Source organism: Sitodiplosis mosellana, unplaced genomic scaffold, assembly GCF_009176505.1.
Source record: "Sitodiplosis mosellana isolate CC-2019 unplaced genomic scaffold, AAFC_SMos_1.0 Smas_scaffold_6170, whole genome shotgun sequence".
Taxonomy (NCBI): Eukaryota; Metazoa; Arthropoda; class Insecta; order Diptera; family Cecidomyiidae; genus Sitodiplosis; species Sitodiplosis mosellana.
This window is the reverse complement of record NW_022601411.1, coordinates 1,689,742-1,717,006: the sequence shown is the minus strand read 5'-3', so window position 1 is coordinate 1,717,006 and position 27,265 is coordinate 1,689,742. Positions and strand designations below refer to the sequence as shown.

Sequence of the window (27,265 nt, the reverse complement as noted above, 5' to 3'; positions counted from 1 at the left end):
AGAGAGAGAGAGAGAGAGAGAGAGAGAGAGAGAGAGAGAGAGCGAGAGAGAGCGAGAGAGAGAGTGAAATTGTCAACAATGACTAGCCCATTTAAATATGATTTTTCGGGAACAACGAAGACAAAACGGTGCATTTGCCCAATAATCACTGTGAAAATGATTGAACCGACAAGGCCCAACATGTTAAACCGCACACAAACCGAAACTTTCGAGCCTATTGTTTGCGTCACACTAATGAAACAATCGTAGTTGCTCTTTTGCTCGGGGGCTGACTTTGGTCATAGTCTTTGCTTCATTTATTATCATTATCAGTATCCGCTTATTTGTTTTTTTCATTTCAATTTTTTTCTCTTCATTTTCTGCGATTCATTCTACATTGGAATTTCTCTAACAATTGCACAAGTTACGAGCCGCATTGCGTTCGAGCCATTGTGTGTGTGTGTTATTCATGTGACTATGTATTGCATTGCTATTTCAAGGTTAAGTGTAATCGAATACACAACTCTACTTTTTTTTCAACTGTTGTGCATGTATTGGACTTTTTTCGTTCCATTCAAATCGCAATTCGTTTGCATTTTGAATCAAAATTCAAGTGAGTCTCATGTAAATCGTTGTTTTTTTCGCTACTGCTGCTGTTGCTGCTGACGACGACGATCGCATGATATTACATGACGGATTAAATAAATTTTTCAACGAAAATGAACGGATCCGATTTCCCTATTGTTCAGAATGCTTTTGAGATTGCAGCCAAATGATAAGTTCAACTACTCGCATTGAATTCAACAACGGAACAACAATTCAAAATGAACGAATGAACAACTGCAATTCAGAATATGTGCAACTATTCAAAGTTTTGATTTAAAAATTTGATTTGTAGTTAGCACTAAATGGGATTGTTCGTGGAAGTTGGAGCAAGAATGAGTGATAACTAATAGCGTTTTTGATTGTTCAAAGGAAAATTGGGCTTTTCAGTCGAAAATTTTGTTTTTTCCATACAAAAAGTCATATTTTTTGTACAAAAATTTGATTTATTTATATAAACTTCGATATTCTCTTGATCTTTTCCACGCAACAACTCGATTTAAACGTAAAATTTTCGAGCTTGCGACCATTTGAGTTTGAAAAGAAAACATATGAATGAGGATAGCCCAGGTTGTGTCGTATGATGTACAAAATCGCGCGCATTTGATACATGTTTGTACGCAAAACACACGAAAAAAAAACTGTGGCTCATCAAAAGAGGCGAAGGAAGTGACATAATAGTTCGTCTCTCAACCGATCATACTAATCCGACCAAAATACTCGTCGGTACTTGCGCATATTGAGTAGTGAAAAAAAGCGAAACTGAGAACTGGGTCAACTTCCGCTTAGCTAATCGTTTTTACCAACTGAAACTCATAATTATGCATCGAGTGTTTTGGTTTTTGTTCTCGAGCACTTTTTCCCGTCCATTATTTCTCGTTCCATCTCTCTCTCTCTCGCTCTGATCGTTGCTTTTTTGTTCGTCGTTGCCGTTCTCAAAACTGCTCGCTTCTGTTGTGGTTTTCTTTTTCCATTTCAATTTAATATTCCTTCGTTTTGTTTGTTGTTTATCCAAAAAGTCAACAACTAAAAATACATTGATGCCATTTGGTTTTTGATGAGTGGCACTTTGAATATTTATTTGGTTTTGGCTTTTGAAAGCGACGACGCATTTCGAATCCATCAAAGAGCGTACGCGGGCGCGCGCGAGCGCTCAACTCGCACTACTGAATGAAAAGAATAAGAAGAAACGGAAAGTGAAATGCGATAATCACATTAATTCTCTCCGAATTGAGTTCCGAATGAAAACTGATTCTTGTTGAATTGAATGTGCAGGCATTCGTGCGTTGGTACGCATTTCCGAGATTTTGAGATGGTTTTTTTGTTGTTTCGGGTCGGTTTGCTTAATGTGTTTGGCCAAACGCACAATCTCAACGTTTAATTGTGCGAGCGAATGAAAGAAAGATCAAATGATACGCGCCAGAGCCCAGAGCGCTGGCTGGCTCATCAAATTTTCGGTTATTTTCAATATTCTCGCTGTGCAAACGATTTGCACACGCTGCGAATTATGCAAAACCCAAAACACTCTGGTTGACAATCCATAATTGTGCGCTCGCATCAGGAGGTGCCCCACACCCCGCCCAAAATTCGTATCGTTCGGAAGGAAATTTACGATTTACAAACATGCAATCAATTCTCTCTATTTAATACCCAAACAAACGACAAACAGCGTTGGAATTGCTAACAAATATTTTTATGGGCTTGAAATGGAATTGAATGAATGAATGAACAGCGCTTCATTGCGTCGTGTGTATGCGTACAAAAGTGAATAGTAAATTCGGTCGGAAATTGCCCAAAAAACAACACACCTATTTATACGGTTTATGTTGATCTCGTGTATTGCTTAATTTATAACGACAGCACATTTTCATTTGGTTCGACTGTCGTTTTTTTTTGCGTTGGGTGCAATCGTTGGCTCTTGAGCTCTTGAGTCGTGTGTTCGGCTCGTTCATTCATGTGTTCAAGTACTAATTAAACACCATGTTCGATGTAGAAAAAAATATATGTCCGGTTTAGAATATGTAGCGGGCGAGCTGAAGTTGGAGCGTGAGCGTCAAAATATTTCTATCGAAAAACTATATTTGATGCTCGTGTTTATTGCGCGATGCGCACGGGTGTTGATAATGGATTGCTCGCGAGCTCGCGCTCGCAATTTTCAATGGTCTCATAGCGGTATGAAAAACACTCCAAACTGTGATGGTTATGGATTTAACGATGTTGTTCTACATTCCCATCCGATTGGATTCGAACTGCGGTGTGTGCTATGCAATATCGAAAGGCGAGCATTCTATTCATTCATAGCTCATAGGTGTCATTTACATACTTCTCTTCAATTAAATATATTGGTAGCCATGGCTTTGCAAAAAAGTACTTCACTCTCCGCGCGCAGCCATATCATTTCCAACCTAAACTCGTTTGTCTCACTCCAATCGAAGCCAGGTGGCTACTGATCTCGCGTAATTGAATGCCAACGCACAACCGACAAATTGAATGAAATTAACAAACGCTCGCCGCGTTCGCGGTCTCTCTCTCTCTCTCTCTCTCTCTCTCTCTCTCTCGCACACGTACACCCGATCCGCCAATCATTTGAATATTTACATTAATTGAGTGTAAGTTTTGTGATAAAGAGAAATCGATAAAATTCCATTAAGCTACTTACCGTAAGCACACATGCAGCTTATTCGCTTTGGCCATAAAATCTTCCCATAGCGGGCTCGTGTTCTGCAAATGAAAAGAAAACAAGAGGAAAAAAGTGAATAAAAGGAAAATGAAAGAAAAATTAAGCAAATGGGTGTCATTGAAATTGAAATTCCATATGAATAGATTAGATATTCGCTACGCATCGATCAGAACACACTATTTTAAGTGTTTTAACGCATAAAATCGGCCGGAAAAAGAGCGGCGCGAAGAGAAATTGATTGACGCTGCAGCAATCAATTTATTTTATCAGAATAGAAGGAAAATTGCAATTGCATAGTACGAAAGGAATGAGAAGAATAAGAAAACGTCTAAAGGAAAAGACTGATCAAGAGACTAAGACTGCCTTAGTCTTAGTAAGATACTTCGTGCTACACAAATTCGATGTCATAGAACGAGATAAACGAGACAGAGTGACGAAAATATCAAAAGTGAATTGTGAATCCATTGGCCGCCTATCTTATTCGATTCAATTAGTTCGATTTGCCATGTGATATGCGCTTGTTATGGGCCACACGATATTGATGGGCAGCTAATTATCTCATGCATAATTATGTGCAACGCTAAAGAGACGCACCTTCCTACGCTCATCGAACTCGGCTTCTCATGCGTATTTAGCTTCATTTTTGTCCTCCTTTCCCATTCACCCACCGAGCATAATCATGATTCAAGCAATTTGATTACGGCTTCTCTGTTCGTTGCCATCTCTTTATAAACTTTCTTCTTCATTTCTGGAGTGTCACTTGATGCCGATTGTTTTTTTTTGTTGTTGTTGTTGTCATTGTTGATTAGTTCTCGCCCATTTAAATTGCATTGATTATTAAGACATTGCCGAAGCGAACAAAGAAGACGAAAAACGAATTCATGGGCGAAACAAAGACAAAAAGCGCGTCAAAGAAAAATAAAAATCGAATTCATCGAAAGTTTCACAATAGAAATGTCATCGTGTTGAATTTCAGTTGTTGCGAGCGCCCATGTAAAGTGAAACGAAGTTCGTGCGCCCACACCCATCACATTCAAGTGATTTGAGGGTGGCTGCTCGAAAATGGAAAGTTTCATTTTTTGGTTGAACAAAGAAACAACAGCGGCAAACAATTGTGTTCAAGTAATGCACACAGCTGATTTGAATCAGAGAAGTATTTATTCTGCACCATTGAATTTTTTCTTTTCGGAATGGATTTGGTTTGAATCCGCGAAAATGAATCCATCTAAGTTCACCGTAATCCTCGTTGTGACACTGTTTAGAATCAATGCACGCGTAACAATAATCAACGACAAACAAATAAAACGACGGCCTATGGAGTTGATTATTATCACTTTCCATATGGAACTACCGTTGGATTCAGCTTGCAACAGTGTTGGCAAAATGGATGGTTTAAATCTTTTATGGTGGATTTTGAATTTGCATTCGTCATTTACGTTGCGAATGTGCTTTTGAGGAAGAGAGAGAGAGAAATGGAAGTTTGGTGCCTACGGCGAAGCAAGGGAAGAGGAGAGAAGGACCAAACGGGGAGCAAAACCGAGAGGAAAAGAAAGCCAGAGACCGGGATACGAAGAGAATAAAATAGAAAGAGAAGGGACGAGGTGGATAGAAACCGAAGCGAATCGGTGTTCATACAATCATTTGATGTAATGGATTTCGGCCGGTTCATTCATGAAGCGAGGGTGCTGCGGTTGGCGTTCTTCATACGACTTTTCACCATCGCGATAACCGATTTTGATGTGCACAGAGGGTAAAATGAACGAAACGAAACTGTTTGGAAGTATAGAAAATGGTGAATATCCCCTACAAATGGTTCGAAAAGCAAACCACAATGAAATATAATCGCAACGAGTCTATAATCATATCTTCGTGTAACAAGCACTAGAACAAGATTAATAAATGCATAGAATTCATATGATAGTAACGTTTCAATGCTCTGAGGAAGTATAAGACTAAAGTCGTTCAAGACTCTCTTTATATAGTCAAGTTGAATCAATGAAAAAATCGATTTCTTTCAAGTGGATTGAGTGTGTTCGAGTATAGCATTTTGGACTATTGTCCATGGAACACGCATTTTCCGAAAAAAAATCATTGAAAACGAATCTCTGAAAATTCCGTCGCTTGTATTGAATTTTTCACCATGTTGTCGGCCCCTTGTTGCATCTTGTATTCATTTTCATAGCCGCTTAATTGTGTACTGTTTCTCTTGCTCTTGAATATAATTTACAAATATCATGTTACAGCGGAGCTCGATTCAGGGATACAAACACGATTTCAACAACAAATAGCACAATATCGTTCGTTCGTTTGGTCAATGACCAGCCACACGTTGTTGAACAAACAAAATCGAAAGTACTAGAGCTGTGTTTGTGTGTATCTGCGTTGACACAAATCCATTTTTTTCTAAATTGGAAAGAGAAACAAAAAACGCAAGCGATCAAGTGACTAGCTGTGTTTACGGTGAATAATGAGATTTTTATATTCCGATTTTATTAATCGCTGTTTGATGCTGTCAAGAGCTGTCATGAATTAAGTCACGATTAAAACGTAATCTGGCCAAAGAACAATAACAAAATTCAAATGACAGTAGACAAGCACCACCAACAATGAAAGCAGCAGCAGCAGGCGCAGAAAAAAAATCAATATATGAAAATCCTTTGGTAAACTTGGCGATTCACTTGAATTGAAGCTCAACCAGAGAAATTCTAAGCGATATGGAGAGAAAGAGCAATCACATTGAGCTCTCGAATCGAGAATGCTGATGCTTCGATAAACTTGAATAGAATCGAAAAATATGTTTTAATATTGCGATAGCAACGATGCGAAATGAGAAGACTCGACTCTGCCATTCCGTTATGATTCAATGAAGATCGATTGAATTCCATACAAACAATATTTTATGTAATAATCTCGTAGTTCTTTCGCTCTTGCTCGTTCATTCTTGCTCGCTTTTACTTCTTACTCTCCTACAAGCTTACTCATTCACTCACTTGTTCGCTCTTTTTCCCTTCTTCTCAGAAATCGATGGCGCAATGTGTTGCATTTTGTTTGCGAGACGATGTAAACAATGAGGAAGAAACGTAAATCGTGCACAATGCTGCGGAGTAAACTTTTGTGGTTTCTCTATGTTACGAGATGGCAACAGCACTTAAGGTGTCAATACGAACGAGCCCACAAAACTAAATTGAGCTATGAGCAAGCGAACAAACAGCCAACGCACCATAGGCTTAACTATTACGAAATGTAAGGCCTCCACATCACCCGTTCGCCGAACATGCACATTAATTCTTTTCCTCACTTTGCCGGTTCTATGTGTGCTCTCGGGATATGATTGCAAAAATATTGGCAACTCTATCGCATCAATCAATGAAACGCGGCGCGCCGTCTACACCGATTTATCAATCGATGGCTAGCACTTTGAAGTGTATGATTGATTTTTTACTATCGTTCAGTTTTATTTTCAATTTTCATCGATGCTTTTGCGAAATGAGAGTGACATAAAACAGCAGAATATATGAATAGTGCATGTAGTTGCATGGTAAAATGATTGACCGTGTGCACCATCGTACGAGACACTGTTTTGTATCGTCACTCTTTGCCTTCGCAGTGAGACATACTGTGTGATTTTACGTTTATCTTTGTCTCTCTCTCTTTCAACTCGATTTCCATCGCTCCGTCGTACTCTCTCTTTTTCTCTTCTTTTCCTCTCTCTTTCTGTGTCTCTGTCTCTTGTTGACTCTCAACTCCAACCATATGCACATAATGTGCATTAGATTGTGTCGAGGCTTTATTTGCGGCTTCACTTGAACGCAAAAATGCCGAAAACAATTTGTAAAACGTTGATGAGTGTTTCTGTGTTTTCTTCATCGAAAATTGCTATCAATTATGATGCATGAACTTCAATTACCGGTGAATGGAGTCGATTTAGCAACAACTCTGCCGCAAATTTTCAATGAATTTCGCCGAACGGGCGCGTTTTTCCCGTCAAAGCCATAATGCGATGTGCACACACACACGTATACTTCTCTCCTCACCACCGCAGTACCGGTTTCCGTGTGAGGAGGCTGACACAAAGCCCATGTCAATGCATGGATGATTATGATTATGACGTCGAATGGCAACAACAAGCCAATCTATTGAAACACTACACTGCTTTCGTATACAAAGCACACACACACACACACATTTACTCAAGCCCAAACAATTGCATTTGCGTTTTCAGCTCATTACCTGGTCATCTATCCTATCCGCTTTGTTTGAGCGCTGTATATATGTGGCTTATGGCTGGCCCAAACCATAATGCGTGCAATGAGCAATATGGTTGTAAACCATGTTTACTTCGTTCGTTCGTTCGCTCTCTCGTCTTTTGATGAACGACCAAACATTTCACTTTGCACACACACATCGTGCCTTTAAAGCCCCGGCATTTATCTCATGGTCTTCCTTTGGCTAAAATGCCTAAACGGTGGTTAATGCACGTTAAATGTGCCTTGTTATCGCTTAATTAGTGCTAACGACCATTCAATCATTCTCGTAGAGCGGCTTTTTCAGTAGCAACGACAATATCAGCACCAGCAAAAGCAGTCATCTTCATCACGACAAACACATATTGATCCCGGTGTTTTTTTTTCAGCATTCATTGACTGTTTTGGAATTATTTTTCAGCAATGCTCCCATTCGGAAATGAAATAAATTAAATTCCATGAAATTGTGTCGTCGCGAGACTTTTCGTTTAGATTTGGATTTTTCAATTAAATAAGCGAATCGATTGAAAAGGAGTCGAGATAAATCTAATTGAATTATGGGCTCATTTGAATTCGTTCATCTCGAGAGTCTGTCTCATTTTGAATAGTTTCGGCATGAGCGCATTCAACGAAAATAATCCATATAATTGATCTTTTTTCCCCAGTTTATGAGATGCACGTCTCATGTGTCGCTCAATCCATTCGTCGAATAATCACTCAATTTGAACGATGTTTCTGTGAAAGAAACTCAATTCTTATCAACGTGACTGCCATTTGTCCAAATGGCAAAATTGAAGAGCGAAAAAAGAGTGAAACGAATTTCAATTAAATCATTTTGAATTTTATCGCATTTTCGGTAATATTTCGGTGTGTCTGTCGCTGCCAAAAAATATGTGCTCGGATTGAATTTCATTTCAACGCAAATGGAATCGGTTGTGGAAAAAAGTGTGTGAATGATACGGTTAAAAAGATGAAAATGTGCGCCCGTTCATCATTGCTACTTATTGCTCTCGAAAATTGAGCAAATTAATTAAAATGCTAATGGAAATGCAGGAGGCGCGAGCGCGTCTCACGCCAGAGCGAAAACGGAAAATTGAATTTTATGTGAATGCGTATAATTTGTCTTGACTGTTTTGTTTGCTTCGAACTTGGCTGCTTTTCCGTCTTAAGACACAACATACAATCGGAAAGCTTATTGTTCGGAATGGATGCTCTTTCTTTTGGTGTTGCAGCAAGCAGCAAGCGGTATTTTATGTCATTTTAATCCGAATCCCAACAAATGGATTCCATTTATGCGACAAATAAACTGCTACTATGCCAATTGAACATGAACGCTTGAATTTTATCTTACTAAATACGAACAATGAACACTTTGGAGCCCCGTTTCTTATGCGCAACATCAATGCACACAGCATCACATAGGCCGATATTTCTTTAGTTGATGCAGAGAACAAAGAGTGCGGCTCGACAAGAAAGAGGCGCACACGAGAGAGGGATTTGCGAGATACGGTTTTTTTTTTGGCTCGTGTGTGCATGCTAATCAAGTTTCCAAAAATGGGGTACCATCAGCTAAATCACGTTGAAAGCATAAAAATCACATTAGCGCATGAAATGGAGACACACGTAGCATCCCATCATTTGTTTCGTGTGCATGGCACCATATTTGTGTATGCTTGGAAGTTGCCAACGAACGGGGCTTCGCGAAAAACTTCTTTTTAATCTCAACCCACACGCGATTCGCATATAAATTGCAGTATCATTGGCATTTATGTTCCGTTTTGAAATTTGCAAATCATCTTACACACACTGTGGGAATCATCTCTCTCACAGCAGAACAAAAATCGCAATTTAAGCGGAAAAGTCGCGGAAAAATTACAAGGAATTAAAAAGTACACGAACCAAATCCAGTGAATTAAAATTGATTTCAATGCATTTTTGTGAAATTTTTTTTAAAAAATGGTAGAAAAAGCCGAAACGAATTAGAACGCAATTGTTCCCGTTCAAAATCCAGCATAGAATCGAGCATCATCACGAAAATTGTATCACACAATTGAATAAAATCATTTCTTCTTGGTTGATGAATACAAACCTGGCTTTGTCAGAATGAACGGGACCCGTTTCGAAACAAATGCGTTGTTCAAATATGCGCGATCATTTGTCGCTTAATAAATCATAAAAGCCAGTCATTCGTCGTCCGTTGAGTGTTTTGTGTGTGTGTGTGAAAAAAAAAGTGTGAGCATTCGCATGACGTTGTTGGATTCACACAGCTTAAGTAATAACCAACTAATGCTATCCATTGAGATATTTAAGGCAAAAATCAACTACCGCTCGGTTTTCTTTTCTGCCACTGGAGAACCAGGTGAGACTCTTTTCTTTGGCTTTCTCTCTTTCTCACACTCATTCACTCAGTCACTCGGTGGGTCTATCACTCGCTTGCTTACTCGCGCACTCGCTCGCCTCATTTATTCTCCATTCGCTTTGACCATTTAAAAAAAAAATTAAATCGGATGAAACTCGTTTCAAGACCAATTCCAAAATGACAAAATGTAACGACGTGCGGACGATTTAAACAGCTTGAACGAGCTCGTGAGGAAGAGCGAGAGCGAAGAATAAAGCAGAAACATGAATTGGCCAATGGTCGTTGCAATCTCGTACTCGCGACTCATTCATTGTTTTTATCTGTCAACAGCGTCATGAAAGAAAATATAGTATCACAGAGAACGGCAGAAGGAAAGAAAGGCAAAAAAGCAACAAACTCAAACGTTTCGCATTAATTCTTTTGTTCCATTGCCGTTTTTGTCGCGTTGCGCAACAACTCAACACACATCCATATTGGGCCGAAACGCGACAATTCCGCGCAAATTCGCATATTTGATTCGAAACACGATCTCGTTTGTCTGTTGACAGTAAATCATCAAAATGAAAAATCCATCAAACAGGTGCACATAAAGTGGTAATAACATTTTGTTTTCGACCGAAAAAAACAAACAAACGACAAATGAAGTGGATTTACGAAAATATGCTGCGGATAAAAAGAATAATCGAATAATCGGCGTAAATTTTGGAAAGTGTGAAAAAATGAAAATGCGAACAAAACATGTAGTCGATTGATGTTGAACAAAAAATTATGATGGGCCAATGAAAATGAGATAAAAATGAAAATAAAAAAATGGGCTGCTGAAAATGACGGCAACGGTCGAAATTGACAAACAACAACCGTGTTCCAATTGCGTAAGTTAATCCCTTCTGAGTGACCTGACGCATAACAACTGAAACTCGGCCAATGTCCAAAACACTGCGTAGCATACGAAGCTTTGGAGCACATGATGCGGTAATCACCGTGGGGCTCAAGTCAATAATCGAAATCTAATTTGTGGCCGACGTATAAAATCCATTTGAAATTATGACACAAACCATTTCGATCATTATGATTAGTGATTATCATCGGTGTACATCGATGGCATTGTGAGCTGCAAAGCCAGCGAATTAGATAGTACGTTTATAAAGCCTTCCCCAACGGTCCAATTACAATTGTTGGCTAACCAAATAAATTTCCGTCAATCAAATTGAAAAACAGGGAAAAGTGTATACGGCGTTAAAATGAAAAATTGATTTCACCTCATTCATAACGATGATGAATGGCATTTGCCATTTCATAAATTCTATACATAATTCAATCAGACGCACGCGTATGGCATTTTAAGTTTTGGATTAGGTGTGACTTGTTTTTATTATGCTTTATTCTCTTTTGAAAAGAAAGAAAAAAAAAACGGCGCAGAACGGAAATGGAAAAGCTCTTTAGCAGCAAACATATGCGCGTTGGGTTGATTTTACCATTTAATCGAATCGCTTGTAATAAGATTAATCGTGTGGATGGCCAAATTTGGCTTGGCATCAGTGCGCATTCCACTTTTAAGCAACATTTCTTAATTCGCTTGGACCTAAATATTCCCGGATTCTCTCTTTCCCTGCACGCTCTCTTTTTCTCTTTCTTTCTGTATCTCTCTATCTCTCTATCTTGCCTTCTTTGTTTCTTTCTCTTGTCTCTTTTCATTCTCTCTCAATTTGGACCGCGAGAAAAACGGCTTACCTTTTAAACAACTTCCACCGATTGACAACAACCGACCAGCTTCTATCCAACATATACACAGATCGAAATCGCAAAAACCCGATGCCCAAATCGAAGCGACAAATCAATTTCTGCTCATTATGATAATGACCGTGTCAATTTTCGGCGATGGAAATTGGATTTTGAATTGGAGTGGGCAAGATGGGCTATTAAACTGCGCGTGATTTGCCAATCTCATTCTCACCTCTTAAAATGTCTCCATGGAGGCGGACTATAAAATCTGATTCCAATTTTCAATCCCATTAATTTTCGCTCGTTGATCCGAACGACAATAATCTCTCTTCTCTTTCGGCACGCGCCTTCCAAACAGATCGCAATAGAAAACTGAAAATCCGAACAAAGACCAGCACTAAAACGAGCATAAATCCATTGCATGACGAAAACATTATTAAACCGAACAAAAAATCATAATGTGCGCTCGCTCGCTTGCTCGAGCACTACAATCAAGTGTGTCGATCGTTTGGCGTGAAAGTGTCATGTTAGTGGATTTTTTTTTGTTATTGTGAAATCGGCTTAATCGATCTGGGTGTTTTTATCGTAATATCAACTATTTACGGCCAAAATTGACATGGTAATCATAACAGTTCAACACATGCTGCTGAAATGTGTTCTCAAAAAAACTCATCGTCGAAAAAATCCACTTTATGTTGGAAGAATTGATTTTTTGGTTGATGGAATCGACTTTTTATCGATCAAAGCCAATCAATTTTGTCGATTTAATAGAAAAAAATTGGTTATTCAGTGGCCAAAACCGGAAATGTTTTGGAAGACAACGACCGATAGCATATTTTGAAATGAAACGAAAAAGCTTAGTCCGTATGGCAAAAGAATTGAGAGCGGTTAATAACCAAGAAACTATTTTTTTTCCCTTCCAAAAGATCAAAAAACCATTTTTTCCTTCGAAAATTTTAATTTAACATAAAAAATGATGAAGAGATTGTAAGTTCATTGGCTTATTTGCTACTAATAAACTAGTTTATATAAACGAGCCTCGTTCAACGAGGCGAAGGAAATGAAACCAACGGCGAATTCTCGATTAGAAGACGATCTCAAGAGAGAAATTCCAAAAATATTGAAATGAGTATCTTTCATCGGTTTTATTAGACGAAGAAGGCTGAATAGGTAATTAACATGAAAAGAAAGAAAAAAAAACCCATCGACCGGCTTCTATTCAATGTCCTCTGCACAACATCATAAACTACAACAAAATGTTATCGACATTATTTGTGTTCTTGTTCTTGTTGTGTGTGTGTGTGGTTCATTTCGTGTTTGTTGATATGTCTATTTTCATTCTCTTTCATAAATTTTATTATTAGGTATTTATGTTTTTGGTCGACGGTCGTCATCTGTTCGACGTTATACCGACGATAGACTGTATCGTGTGCGATAGAGTTCGTGTGTTCAATCGTGCTTTTTAACACCGTCAACAATCAGACCAAGCGACCGAATGTGTGGGAAATACGGTTAATTCAGTCGTTGTGCGCGCTTGCTTGCTCGCGCCAACCGTTCACTATGATCTCTTCGGCATATGCACAAATGGAGCAGCTATAAAACAGTTCTCTATCAACATCAAAAAATTAAAAGCATTAAAAAACGCATGTATCTTTTCGATTGCAATGACGACGACGAAGACGATGACAACAAACCGCGAGCTTCACTCACTGTCAGCTCGAGCGTGATGCAGCTATTTTTGTACCGTAACATGTTTATTTTCGGTCATTCGGTTTTGGATTCTTTTTCCTTTAGTATTTCTCTCTCGGTGTGTGTTTACATTTTCGTTTTTTCGCTACCTTTTGCTTTTTTCCTTTTTCGTGTTTGGTGGGTGCGCGCACGCGAGTTTGAGCTCGCGTTTTAGGACGAATGGCTGGATGTTTGAACATTATTTTTTTGTAAACAAGCAAGCTCTCTCTCTCTCTCTCTCTCTCTCTCTCTCTCTCTCTCTCTCTCTTTCGGTCGGATCTATGTTGTTCTCATGGGGCAAAAAGGCAATGCAATTTAAATGATCCGAAAAAATGGGCTAAATATACACGCCTTCACCTTTCATCGCGCATTCAATACGAACACGACGCGGAGCGCGCACACCAAATGCTAAATTTATTAAACGATTGCTTTCAATCTATTTATAGGAATGTTTGACGGCGATGTGTTTTTTTTTTTCGTTTGCCTTTCGAAATAAGCACATTCCAGTGGTTTTTGGCTAATGAATTCGTGAATTCTTTGATTCACTTCAATTTCCTGGGTGAATGAATCCACCGTTTTTTTTTCTCTCTCTCGTTGTCTACTCGATAATTATTTTTTTGTTCTGTTTTTGTTTTTTCCTTCTTTGTGCTGGCTGTTCCTCCTTCTCTCGTTCTTCCATTCTCAATTTTCGTATTTCGATTTTTTTTTCTTTTTTCAATTCTGTTTGGTAAACGGTTTTCCAGCAATAATGATAAGTCATTCAAAAATTGAATAACCTAATGATCCGGGCGACAAAGCGCAACGCACACACAACATATGCATAAATGAATAGGAAATGCACTTCAAAATCCTTCATCATTGCTCGATTCTCGATCGCTCTTGCTCTCTCTCTCTCTCTCTCTCTCTCTATCACTATCACTCTCTATCTTTTAGTCACTCACTCACTCCCATCGACATCAATGAGAATGAAACTCAAACTCTTTATTAAAATGTAAACATTTGAAGCAGAAGAGACAAAAAGTGGCCATGTTTTTACTCTGAAACAATGTGACACTTTAATTTATCCGCGTGCGGCCGCTGTAGTCTGTTTGTGATGTGTGCGGTGTGCGCTCATTCAAAATAGGTTCGAGTTAATTAAAACGGATGATGGTTTGAAATCGGACTGTGTATAAGTAAGTGTCCATCAAAGCCTATCTCTATCTTTTGAATTTTCATGTGGATAAATTAAAAGAGATATCATAAACAACGAGAGAGATACCGAGGTACAGGCAGAAGTAACAACAACGATGACGACAACGGCTGGAAACTAATCAACTTGTTTGTATGCAAAGCGTACGATTGTACGAGCGGAAAATGGTAGCCAAAACGAATAACAACAATAACGACGACGGTGACAACGACGGCGACGACGTAGAGAAATAAAATGAGAGAAAAGGCGACACGAATCAAAGATGGCACACGTGTATCGGTGTGCTGTCGCTTCGTTTGTCTTTCTTGTTAGAATGAACGTAACAGCTAGCTGTCGCGCTTAAACACACGCTAAATGGCATTCTGAATTTTTCATTCTGCCTCTCCGTATAATTCGCAAGGCGACGAATTCACAAAGAAAAGTATATTAGCATTGAGGCTTCCATATATATTCGGGGAGTGAGTTGCTCAGTAATAATAATACCATTATAGGACTTAGTTCTACGTCGTGACATTGACTGCTGAAAAGTCGTAATAGACTATTCTTACAGTATAGGACACAAACAATTCGGTGAATCCGTTCGCAAGAACTGAGTACCTTGAATCAAACATGGCCAGCACAAAGTTTAAAGAGACAGTGCGTGTCTTTTTTTCGTGTTATTCTTTCTTGTCTACAAGAGGAACAAGGATCCAAAACGAACGAAAAAAGAAATATATGCTGACGTGAAAAAAGCGTAACCGACACATTTGACATAGCAGCACACATCGGGGCATGGAACAAGACAATGTGCTTTCGGACGGAAATTGGAAAAAAAGTTCGTCGAAAACGTACATTGGCAACAAGAACAACTACGTCGCTCGCACTCGCAAAACCAATTACAGTTTCATGAAGCAGATAAAACTCATATTAAACATTTTCGTTGGTTGCGTTTTTTTTTCGTCACTTTTCCAAACTTTTCTCATAATGTTCGTTTTTCTGACGCTCACATGGAAATATCGATTAAATTTTTAAACACTGGCTATAAATTTGTGTGGAGTGCTTGGTACTGAGGGTCGGTGATGAAGTTACCGTGATGTTGAGCTACGAGTGAAGGACAGACAGAGAGAGAGAGTGAGAGTGAGAGAGATGTGGAAAAGAGTAATTTTAAATGGCCAAATTGCTCTTTTAAATGGTCGGTTCGATGGTCGATCGATGTCCATTGCCAGAATCTATGCATTGAAATGCTTTTTAATTACATTTACGTGTGCATACGTGCTGCTCTCACGTGCTTGTGTGTATTCATGTAAATGACGTTAAATGGGCTTAAACAAATAGGGAAATCCCGATTACAGTTACCGTTTTTATCAATTTATCAACCCCTTTCTCTCCCTCTTCTACACTGTTCGTTTTCATCGCGTGGAATTCGATGAGACTACAGTGCGTAGCACTGCGTGCGTATGTTAACAACCGGCTTCTTCCGTTTTCGGTGCTCGTATCCGGCAATTTCATCCGTGACGTGATGGCATTGTGTTGTCCTGGAAAATTCATTTTGATGAACGACATTTGTCATTCATGTCAATTTGAATGCGTGAGAACGAATCGAACGAATGAAAGGAGCAAATGTTCCATTGCTCGAAAAAAATCGTTTATTATTTTATTCATGCGACATTACTATGTCCATGCTGCTTTTATACTTGATATGTTTCCTTCGTTTCGGTGAATTGAATTGAGTTTGAGGTGTCGTCGTTCGGTTGACAGTGCGCGTAGTTTCTTCTTCGTTTATTTTTGGAAGCAAATCTTCCGTGGCGCTGTTGATATAGCGATGACGCACACAAAAATACGGAAAACAACTCATTGGAAAAAGGGCAACGACGAGCGTCAGTGTTAGTATCAAAAGGAGAAAATGATTTAAAACGATGTGCACAAAAAATTTACGCGTTTCCATAAAGAAAATGAAAAACGACGAACTATACTGATTAAAAGACGAAATTGTCATCATCATCATTGCTCTAATACATTTGACGACAGCTCAAGTGAAAAATTCAAGCGTTTGGAGCAAACAACTGAAGTCGCACATGCGAAAAAAAAAAATAAAAATCGACGAATACCAAAACTACTACTCTTTTTTTCCACACATTTCTCAATTAAATCGACGCAATTAGCTCAGACGCGTCCAGATAAAAATGAAACGGAAAAAACGGTTCTAAAAACGCACAAAATGAATCCATCAAATGGAAGCAAGAAAAAAAAAACGGTAGAACAGTACAGTTGTTTGTGATGCATTTCGATTGAGTTCAAGTTAAAAAAAGCTGCGAGAAAAAAAAACACTATAGTCGATTTTACGATCGATTGAATAAGATGATCGCGGCCCTTGTATTGTTGACGATGTGTGAATTGAGTGTGAAAGGCGATATTTTGTGGCCACAAGAACGAGTGAATCCTCCTCGACTCTTCTTCGCATGCGAAGATCTTCGGTTTCGGAAGATGGAAATGTGTTGCACGGTTGAGAATCCCAACTTGAGATTGATCGTGTATATTGAATATCATCGGCAAGGGAATCGGATATGCCGCAGCACAGCAGGCAGTCACCGAGCACATGTAAAACATAAACGAACAAACCGAACGAAACATCTTCACAACAAAGTATGGAAAAATTGAATTTGAGTGCTGTGCGCGCCGTACAATGCAAATGATGTGTGCAACAGAAAAAGCCGCAAACATAACATGCACATACGCCACGCAAACTTCAGTCCAATTAACAATGAAATGAGCTGGAGAGTAAAAGAGATGGAGCTAAAGGGAGTAAGATGAAGAGACAGAGACAAAAAGATTGGAAGAAAGGAAGGAAGGAAAGGAACACAGAACGAGTCAAGCAAACGAAATGTGCTCGAACAAGAAAACACCGAGAGAGCATAAACCAAGAAATGAGAACGATACGCTTGTGCGCGCGAACATGTGCTGTGGGTTTTTTTCGTTGCATTTTCGGTTCCCGTTTTGCTCGAAAGAAATGAGAAGAAAAAAATCACAATCGATGTCTCTGTGTGTGTGTGTGTTTGTGTCCATTTACAACAAATCGAACACATTGCTGCATCGACTGCCAAATGAGGCAGCACAAATGAATACACCGAAAATGCGTGCGTACCGTTGTGATTTTGCGAACGAGCCGAACGTAAACATCTGCATGTCAGCGAAAGAACGAACGAAAAAAGCAATAACAGAATACGACGCAGAAAATAGCAGTTGCCGAACCGAGTCGACAGCCGATTGCGTAACACAAAACACACACGATCACTTCGATTACAACATCAAGTCGGGCTTCATCATTCCGAATTCGGTGCATCGCCGTTGTGTTCTTTTGCTCGCCGAATTGCCGACAACATGTTATTTTTAAAGAACAAACGCGCTCTTTCCATCTACTCTTCGCATTGTGTTTGGGTTTTGATTTGAAATTCGGCGGTGTTCGAGCCGTTTTCTCTCTCTCTCTCTCTCTCTCTCTCTCTCTCTCTCTCCTCGTTCGTCTTCATTTAAAGCTCTTATTTCGGTTGTTGTTTGCGAATTGAGCGTAAAGTGTTTGCCGTGAAAACGAAACAGGTTCGCGGCGAAATTGAAAATTGAACATTAAATGTGCATTTTTCTGGATTTTTTTTTTGGTCGCACTTTGCTCACTCAAACATTTCGGTGGTCTTTGTGATGTGTGAGCGCCTTCTTCACAATCAATTTCCATGGACATTCCGTTAAATGCACTAAATTCTCGATGTTCCCATATTGTGGGGCCGATATAACATGAATTGTTTTTTTTGAAGCAATCAAAGGCGTGCATTTCAATGGTTGTGCTCTGGAATGAACACTGTTTCTCATGGAATTGTGGACAAAATTGGAGCTGAAGCAAAACTAAAACCCAATCCCAGTCCAAAGCCAAAGCAAAAACTCGGAACAGACATCGAAATCAGTATTCGGAGCTGAAGTCAAATTTGAAGCCGAAACCGAATTCAAAGATGGCAAAGGGCGTATGACCTTTGACCAGGTGCACTTCCGATGAATGGATACGGTACGATCGAAACGGAAATACGTACAAACATGATTCAAAGAAACAAAACCGGAATCAGAACAGTCCATCGTTTAATGTATACGAGCAGCCGTGATTTTGTGTCAGCAGAATGTAAACCTCACATTTTTCGAGTCGAAAATAGTTGAATTACTTGTAAACGAAAGAAAAAGATTTCGTTTGGAATATCATTTAAGCATTTTGTATTTCATATATGATGGTACTCATTCACGGTGTCCACCACTTGAGTGTTGTTACATAATGTGAATGGAAATGAAGGCAGCCCCTTGAACGTGAGCGAGAGAAAAACACACGTCTTTTGTTGTGTGATTGACGAACGGAAATTTGAGCTCGGCTTAGACGAAATCAATGCTGGCATCGAATCATGCAACGAATTTATCCATCGTTCGTTTTGCATTTCCCGTTTATTTTTGTCTTCTTTTATTTCTTCTTTGAAACCGCATTCATCAGCGGGTTTTTAGCGAGCAACGCGCTTCACTACACAGACAACGATGGAAAAAAAGAACCAAACACAAGCCGGGGAAGAAGAAGAAGAAGAAGAAGAAAACGCAGATCCATTTCAATGGCTTGGCAAACATAAATCAGTAAATGTTAATGCACAGCAATTTAATGTTTATTGTCTGTGTGAATAAAGTTGTGCTACGAGATTATGCTTTTTTTTCGGTTTCGGTGTTCGCGTTGGATTTGGTCGCAGGGAATATGCCTGGTGCCTTGTGTTGCTCGTAAATAACGTACTGTCGATGGAAAAACGCGTTTCAATGAGATCGAGCCAGCGAGCGCACGTCGTGTGAATATACACATACACACACACACACACAAGGAACGGGTAATTTCGAGAACAAAGTTTGACAAAGGTCGACACTGAATTGCAACGTCGTTGCAACAATATTCTCTCATTTGCCCCATCTCTTTCTCTCTCGCTCTCTTTTTCTCTATTCGTATAGACGACGGAGAGAACAAAGGTTTTTGTGTGCTTCACATGACATTGACAGTGATTTGAAAGCATCATTCTTGAGGCCCACAATCAACGGGCATCATTCATGAGCAGCGACAAAACAAATCATTCTTGAACGAAGAAAACATCTCGCTCTTGAACCCGGACACCAAAGTTCGATGCAATAAATCAAAACAGTTGATAAAATGTAAATATTAATTTATTTCGACGGCATTCCGTGTGAATATGATGGGCGACCAGCCATAAATTTATAAAATTGCATTTCGTGCCATCAATTAAAATTGCAAGAAAAATGTGTATCCATTGGAATTGGTACCGTTGCGACACGCTCCACATAACGCTTCTAACGCTTTATCTTCCGCTCTTTTCCTTTCTTCATGACTTTTTTTTAGTCTCGTTTTGTTACATCTTTTTATGTTTTTCAGTAATAAAATATTAGAGTCTGTCTCTTCTTCTGCCGAGGTATCGAGTGATGTACGGCTCAAACCTGAAGGGAGGGAGGGTGATGATTCAAAGAAAAGAATCGACTTGAGTAGCTATTCAACTGTTACGTGAATGGCTTCTTGAATAGCAAAAGATCAAACCTAAGGGAGGTGGGTACACCAGGGTCTAGTACCTCCCAGTCTGTTTGAAAAGTATGAATCAAATAATGCGACTTTTGCTTTCATAAACTCGGGCTCGTACTTAAGCCAAAGAGGCTCGTTGTGAATGGATCATCCTACGCACTGTTTTTTCTCTCTCTTTGCCTTCGTCTCTTTTTCTCTCTGTCGAACGAATATTGATTGCCATCCAAACCGTAATAACACTCGATATTAAATATAGTGTGGATTTTCAATCAGAAGTGGGTTTCAACGAAAATTACATTCCAAGCATCAGCATCAGCAACGGCAGCAGCGGCAGAAAAACAACCGCATCAACACCAAAGCACAAAACACCAAATGTCCGCGTAGGACTCACACACGAACACAATTATATGCAGAAAATTGAGAGGCTGTAGGCTTTTAATGTGGGCTGATTAAAGTGCATAATTGGTTTTATGTGGTACAAACACCGAATAAGCAGCATCAAATTGACAGAGTGAACGAGAGAGAGAGAGGGAGAGACATGGTCTAACATCGAAAAAAGCAAATCACAGTTATATGCCGGAGGCTAGCCTCGTTCATCATGTTAATTAATTCACTCGCTGTGGTTTTACAGCGAAAAAACTAGAAGAAAGAAAAAAAAATTTGAAATCAATTCCTCTATTCACAAATGCGGTGAACCGATTTGATTTATGCAATCAACAACCAGAGGAAAAGAAGCAATAAGAAAGAAGAAGAAGAAGTCGTAAAACAGACGATAGAAGAAGCGGAATAGTTAAATCGATTTGTACTCACCTTCATATCGTTGATAATTTGTTGGAATAGTGTGCCAATGACACCTCCATCTCGTTCCAAATTTATATCCATTGTGTATTCGTTTGTTTTTTTTTTGTGTGTCTATTTTCGGTCTGTCGATCCTCTCGGTCGTTGTTTTGTGCTCGCTGTGCGATATTTATTACGCAAATATATACAAACTCATACGCGGCTGAGCCCCTGCGATTTTTTTCTTCTGTTTTGTTGTTTTTTTTTTCTTTCCTTGGTGCAGAGGGGCAGAGAAAATGTCACTCTTTTTTTTCTGATTCGAAATACGATCGATTTTCACAACGGTTGAGTTTTGTTTCGTTATTTATTCCTAGATATATTTATTGCGATTGTTTCACAAGAATTGTTCGGGCAACCACAGAAAAAAAGCACATCGAACGCGAACAAATCGAAGTCGGCAAATAGTATACACAACACTCACTCCACACACACTCAGTCGCACGTTCTATCTCTTGCTCGCTCGCTCGATCTATCTTACATTACGCACAAGCTCATATCGGCTCGGCAGTGGCGGGCTTTCAATGAGAATATAGGTAGAATGCGACGATGACGGCGGTGGCGGTGGCGTTTGCGGTGCGTCGACAATAGAAGTGTTTTTTGAACAACGGCACGTAATGAGACATGTTTGATACCAATGGAAACATGAAACCTAAATGGATTTTTCGTAATTGTTTATACGATCGTTTTTATTTTTTTGCTTCTTTTCACCCGGCACTTTTTTTTCCTTTACGGTCGGTTGGTTTCGGTTCGTTAGTTCATTTATCGCTTGTTCAATTGAGACGAGCGCGCGGGCGCGTCAAATAAAGTCGTACGAAACACAAGCACTTGTTCAAGAGAACTTCTTCGATTGAATTCTGCTGTCGTCGAAAGGAACACACTACGCACGATTCCTTTGTTTGCTCATGGGTAATTGCTTAATTCACTTTATTTTCGTTTGCCTTTTTTTTATTATTTCACACTTTAACACAGTATCGCAATGTCGTTTCACTCGCGATTCTTAACCTTTTTTCCCCTCTGTTGTTGCTGTTGGTGTTGGTGTTGTGTGCACGAGAATTTATAGCTCTCGAATTCAATTGAAGCGAATTTTGAAGCTCACAATTTGTCTCTATTTTTAGCATTTGATAATAAACGATTGGTTATTGTTGAAAAAACCGAATTAGACACATTTTTCTAACTTCTCACGTCCAACGAGGCCTCTCGTTCTCGATACTTTCGATGGAAATTTTCCTCACGCGGCTTTCTGTAATTAAAAAAAAAAACAATACGATTTTCATCAAAATAACACATGCCATTTCAATGTGACTGCTGCTGGTGTTTGTTTATTTTCTGAAATGATTCGATTGTGTGAATATTTTCGAAGGATGTCTTGCACTCTCTCTCGCTCTTTCTTTTTCTCTTCTTTTCTCTCGCCCCTTTTCCCTCTTTCTCTCTCTCTCTCTCGCTGCGTCTGTGTCACAATTGTCTAATTCTGTTCACAGCTGCACAGGTGAAACCTGTTAATATGGCTTGGGTTTTATGTGTTTCGTCAAATAAAATATTGCCATTAGTGAAATATCTTGCAAATAATCGCCCCAGCAATCGATCACAAAGTGACTTTTTGGATTGGCTAATAAATTACCGGATGCTATTAAGTAAAAGGTAGCAATTGGATTTTGTGACCGAAACACACTCACTCGCACACAAATCGCCGAAAATTGAAAGCCAATTCATGGCATGACACATGGCATTTTCCATGTAAATACCACCAATTTAGAATATGCACACTCTTTTCTCTTTCTGATTTCTCGGTTTTGTTTTCTATCTCCGTCTGTGCCATTTCTTCCACTTAACTGTTGGCTCTTCGAAAGAAAGTGGCCGAGTGAAAGGGATGGACGAAGCAAGACTTTCCTCCATTACATAAAAATCAGATGAATAAAACAATGATGGCAAAGTGTGGAAAAATATGCGAGTTCAGGCTGTCAGCTTAAATAAATCGCTTCTCGCGGTCATTTTTCTCGATGCTTTAGCGAAAATTACTAGTCGACGAATTTTACTCTCTTTTAACCCGGAATAAAAACAACAACTCACTCACATCGGTTTGCGCTCGCACATCAAACAATTGAAAGTTATCAATTGTGTGCGAGTGTACTTGTGATACATATAATGCATACTGGTCTGATATAATGGCATTCAAAACCGTTATGTCACTTACACACCATCGTCTAATCCAACGCCCAAACGTGTTGAACCCATGTGCAGAAAAAACAACAACACACACACACACTGAGCACATGTGAACCTTAACGAATGAACATTGAACAAGAGCTTGAAAAAAAAACGCGCTAGCGTCACCTCCATGAATTGAGTTGATGTGTCGGGCATTGTACCGCGAGAGAGCCCAAAAGCAAAAGAGAGTGAGAGCGAGAGAGAGAGCGAGGGCAAAAGAGTGAAAAAACGAACGACCGAGAGTACAAAACATAGAGCCCAGACAATCAACATATCCATCGGGCGTAATGCATGAAATAGACGCCGCACAAACGATCATCAGTCACACACGGTTCACCAAAAACAATTTAACATAACACACAACCGAAAAACAAAACAAAACCAAAATATTTCGCATTTTGCCAATTGCACATCAGCAGCGCTACGGCTACGCTTTATATTTTTCACGGCTGTTTCTCGCTCGCGTCCGTGTTTTTCCCTGTCTCTCACTCGCACTCTCTGTTCGGTTTGTGTCGAATTCGAATAATCAGACTTTTCATAGAGGTCGAGTTGATTGCTTTCGTTTTGATTGCGCCCATTTTCAACGGAATTCCAACTCTCGCTCTCTCTCACGACGAGAGAACAACGAATTCGAAACCGTAAAACAATGCCCGAGAAAAGCAAAGAAACGAAAATACAACAAAATAACTCATAAAATTCGTATAATTCGAACGAGAGCAAAAGAAAAATGGTATCCCAAAATGCGACATAATCGTTCATTATATTTCATCGACCGAGTTCGCAATGAGAGCGGACGCACACGCTCCATTGTATTATGCAATGCAATGCAAGATATTGTCATAGACACAAAATGAACGACAAACGAACATTTTCTACGCTGCCATACACGGAATCGATGATTTGGCGAGAAATATTCTGTGTTTATTCGTCTCTCTCTTTCTCTCTCTCCGAAAAGTATCTACAATCAAATTATTTTTATCAAAGCGACGAGAAAAAAAGTGGTCGTTCTGGAGGGAAATGAAACAATTTTCAATGTGTATAAAATGTTGTTGAAACTGAAGTGAAAGAAGACGAAGAAAAAAAAAACGCGAGCCAAAACGATGGATCCGAGTTTATGGTTTTTGGTGGCCGTTTGCAATTGTCGTTTTGTTTCGATATGTTTTTTTTTGTAGGGCCTCTTGGTTTCGTTCGTTTTTGTTGCCGTTCATGTTTCCCATTTGGTTTAGATGGCGACTAGAGAGACTTTAATGCATTTCAGTTCGACCGCGACCAACCGAGAGAAATAAAACAGCCCAAACAAATGGCACATAAAAGAATTAAATTGAATTAAGAGTCGCTTGCAGTTTTCGGTTTTTATTGGCGGTTTTTTTTTCCTTTCGTTCGCTACTCGTTTGGTTTCTTGGCCCGTTAAACATGTAGTTTTCTGTACGGCGGAAGAAAATGAACGAAAATGTTTTAAATGAAATGCGATTGTAATTGAAATGGCAAATATGTCCATTGAGTTCCATGCGAGAGCGAGACATTTCTGGAGCCAATGCTGTGGCGGCGGCAGCAGCTAACATAACAACATACGTTTTTTTCTATTCAGCCCATTCGTTGGCTACTGTGCACGATGTAATCCAAATCTTTAACTACATGGCCATTAATATGAGATCATTTCTGTCTCTAGCCATTAATGCAAGTGATCAGTTTTCCCGGCCCAACAATCAGCTGTACAATATTTTAAATCATTTTCTTCGGATTACATGATTTTCATCGGAATGAAATCTATCTGTGTGTTTGCGCACTCATGTCGAACCATATAACCTTGTCTTAATACCTCCCTCCCTTTCCATTTGGATCATTTTCAATTTCGCGGAAAACGACTCATTTGTACTATTAATCCGCTACGTAATTAAATCGCTTACATGGCGGCTAAAGGAAGCAACCGATGCGTTTTTGGCCATGTCTTTTTCTTTGCTCGCTTTTTTCCCTTTTCATTTTGGTGTCTCGATATTAGAAGCTCGACTTAATAACCATTACATGGTTTCGTATTTTGTTCAACCAAAAAAACATGATTATTTCGACTAAAAATGGTAAATTCAGCTAAGGTCACCTCTTGTTGGCGCTAATCGTGTGTGTCTGTTATTCGAATTTTTTCGATTCCGCGCGCGCGCATTCACGTATCGTGAATTATATTGTTCAGCAATAAAATCCACTTTTCTCACACTGGCAACGGTAGTGGCCGCAATTCGCAAAATTGATCGATCGCTACTAATTACATTTCGAACATGTTTCGTTCGATTTACTATTTGGTAAACCGTTGGCATGAATGAAATTCAACCACAATTGCACACGAATGAATCGAAATGATCGATTTTGGTTACAATGGCCCAAGGTTTGGACGAAATTTGAACACATTTGATACGCTTTTCTTTCATCAAGGACCATTTGACCTAATAGCTACCGAATCAACATCGAACTTGATCAAAAATCTTTGGAATTAAGTGTTTCTTTTATGAAAAATGAACTTTTTCATTGAAACAAATCTTTTTTTATTTAAAAAAATAAAATTTTTCATCCCAAGTTGAAAATTTCGTTCAATCTCAGAATTTCTGGTCAAAAATGAATTTTTATATTGCAAAACAAACTTTTTTCATTTAAAAACCATTTTTCGTTTGAGAAAAATTCTTTAAAAAATCGATCTTTTTTCTGAGCACAATATTTTGTTCTGAATGGATATTTGTTCCATTCCAGTTATGAAAAACGGAAAAATGCAATACGATCGCAATTCGAATATATAAAAAGTGATAGAAATCTTCTATTAAACGAAGAATCTATTCGAAGAATCACGTGAATTTGCATAAAAATACGGCAAGCCACCGTGTTGATGGGAAGCGAGATGAAAACAAAGAACGACATTTTCTTAAACAGGTCTATCAGCATGGATTATGTTCACATCAATTGTTTATGTGCGATTATTGCTGCCACTGCTGCTGCTGCTGCTACTGCCGCCGCTTTTTTCTAGTGTGTTTAATTATTATTGAACTTTAGTGTCTCGATTGAGCTCAATGCTTTAAATGGTGATTTTAACAACAACCGACCAACCAGCCAGCAATTGAACGCTCAATCAGAATTAATTAAAGAGGATGCATAAACGTATGAATATAAACTATTAATAAATCAAGCGCTTTTTATGGCCAACGCCAACTTTTCTATACTCATTTGAAATCGCTAACCATTGGTGTTGATGTGTTTAATCAAATGGTACTTGATGCTTGTAATAATGGTAATAACATTTGAGCAAACCTCTTTTTTTGCATTCGTTTCGATATTTTCCCATAATTTCGATTGAAAATCGGATACGGCCGATTTCTTGGGTTTTCAAATTCGATTTCGTCTGTTTTTTGTTTCGTTATTTTTAATCCGATGCTTCAATTTTATAATAAAACACATTAAATTGCTCTTTCTATCCCATGAAGCTTTCAATACTTATCACTGCATTCAACGTTTCTGTCACTTTCAATTCATTGCAATGCGCTGATTCGATGTCGATACTTTTTTGTCTTGGCTCTGTGGAAACGTCTATGGAATTGCATAAGTTAAAAGTGTCGCGCGTGCGATCCTCTTATCAAATGTGCAAATCGAAAAAAGCCGCGCTCGTTCTCGCGAACAGGGTGGCGGCTCGGCACACACACACAGTGTCACGCGCACGCTTTCAACTATTTTCGTGACAACAATATAAATAATAATATTTTTATTTGATTGTTATTCATAATTTTATTGCTTCGTTTAGAAGTGCTTAATCGTTTTATGTGTGTTGAGCGGGAATGGTGTACGGAGGCATGCAAGAACCAGTGCTTGTCGTCAGAAATCGGTGTCTTTATCAATTGTTTCGACGATAGATATTCTCGAGTTGGCGTCGTCGTCATTGATTGTGAAACGATATTGTTTACTGAACGCAAAAATATTTCAATTGCAAAGAAGCCGTTCCGGCTTGCATCGATTTTTGCTCATTGTCAGAATTGGACAATTTATTTTATCGCTCACTTTTTTTCCTCGCAAAAATGTCTCGTCTCGGGTTTTACGATCCAAATATTTATGGTATTAAGAATAGAATTCACAATTTCAATGGAATGTTTGCTTCCTTCGAATCGAATGGTGGCTTCAACTT

At 39.0% G+C, this 27,265-nt stretch overlaps 1 protein-coding gene across 32 annotated transcripts in view; it reads right to left on the bottom strand.

The window, feature by feature from the left end:
- Nucleotides 1-27,265, bottom strand: part of LOC129576082 (probable serine/threonine-protein kinase DDB_G0282963) — a 71,690-nt gene that overhangs the window by 29,949 nt on the left and 14,476 nt on the right. For all 32 annotated transcript variants that reach the window (XM_055460567.1, XM_055460574.1, XM_055460578.1 and 29 more), the window contains 2 exons: nucleotides 20,881-22,147; nucleotides 3,242-3,303 (listed from right to left, as the gene is read on the bottom strand). In XM_055460567.1, the coding sequence (XP_055316542.1) occupies nucleotides 3,242-3,303; nucleotides 20,881-20,952 (134 nt within the window). In that variant the 5' untranslated portion in view covers nucleotides 20,953-22,147. The remainder of the gene's footprint in view (nucleotides 1-3,241; nucleotides 3,304-20,880; nucleotides 22,148-27,265) is intronic.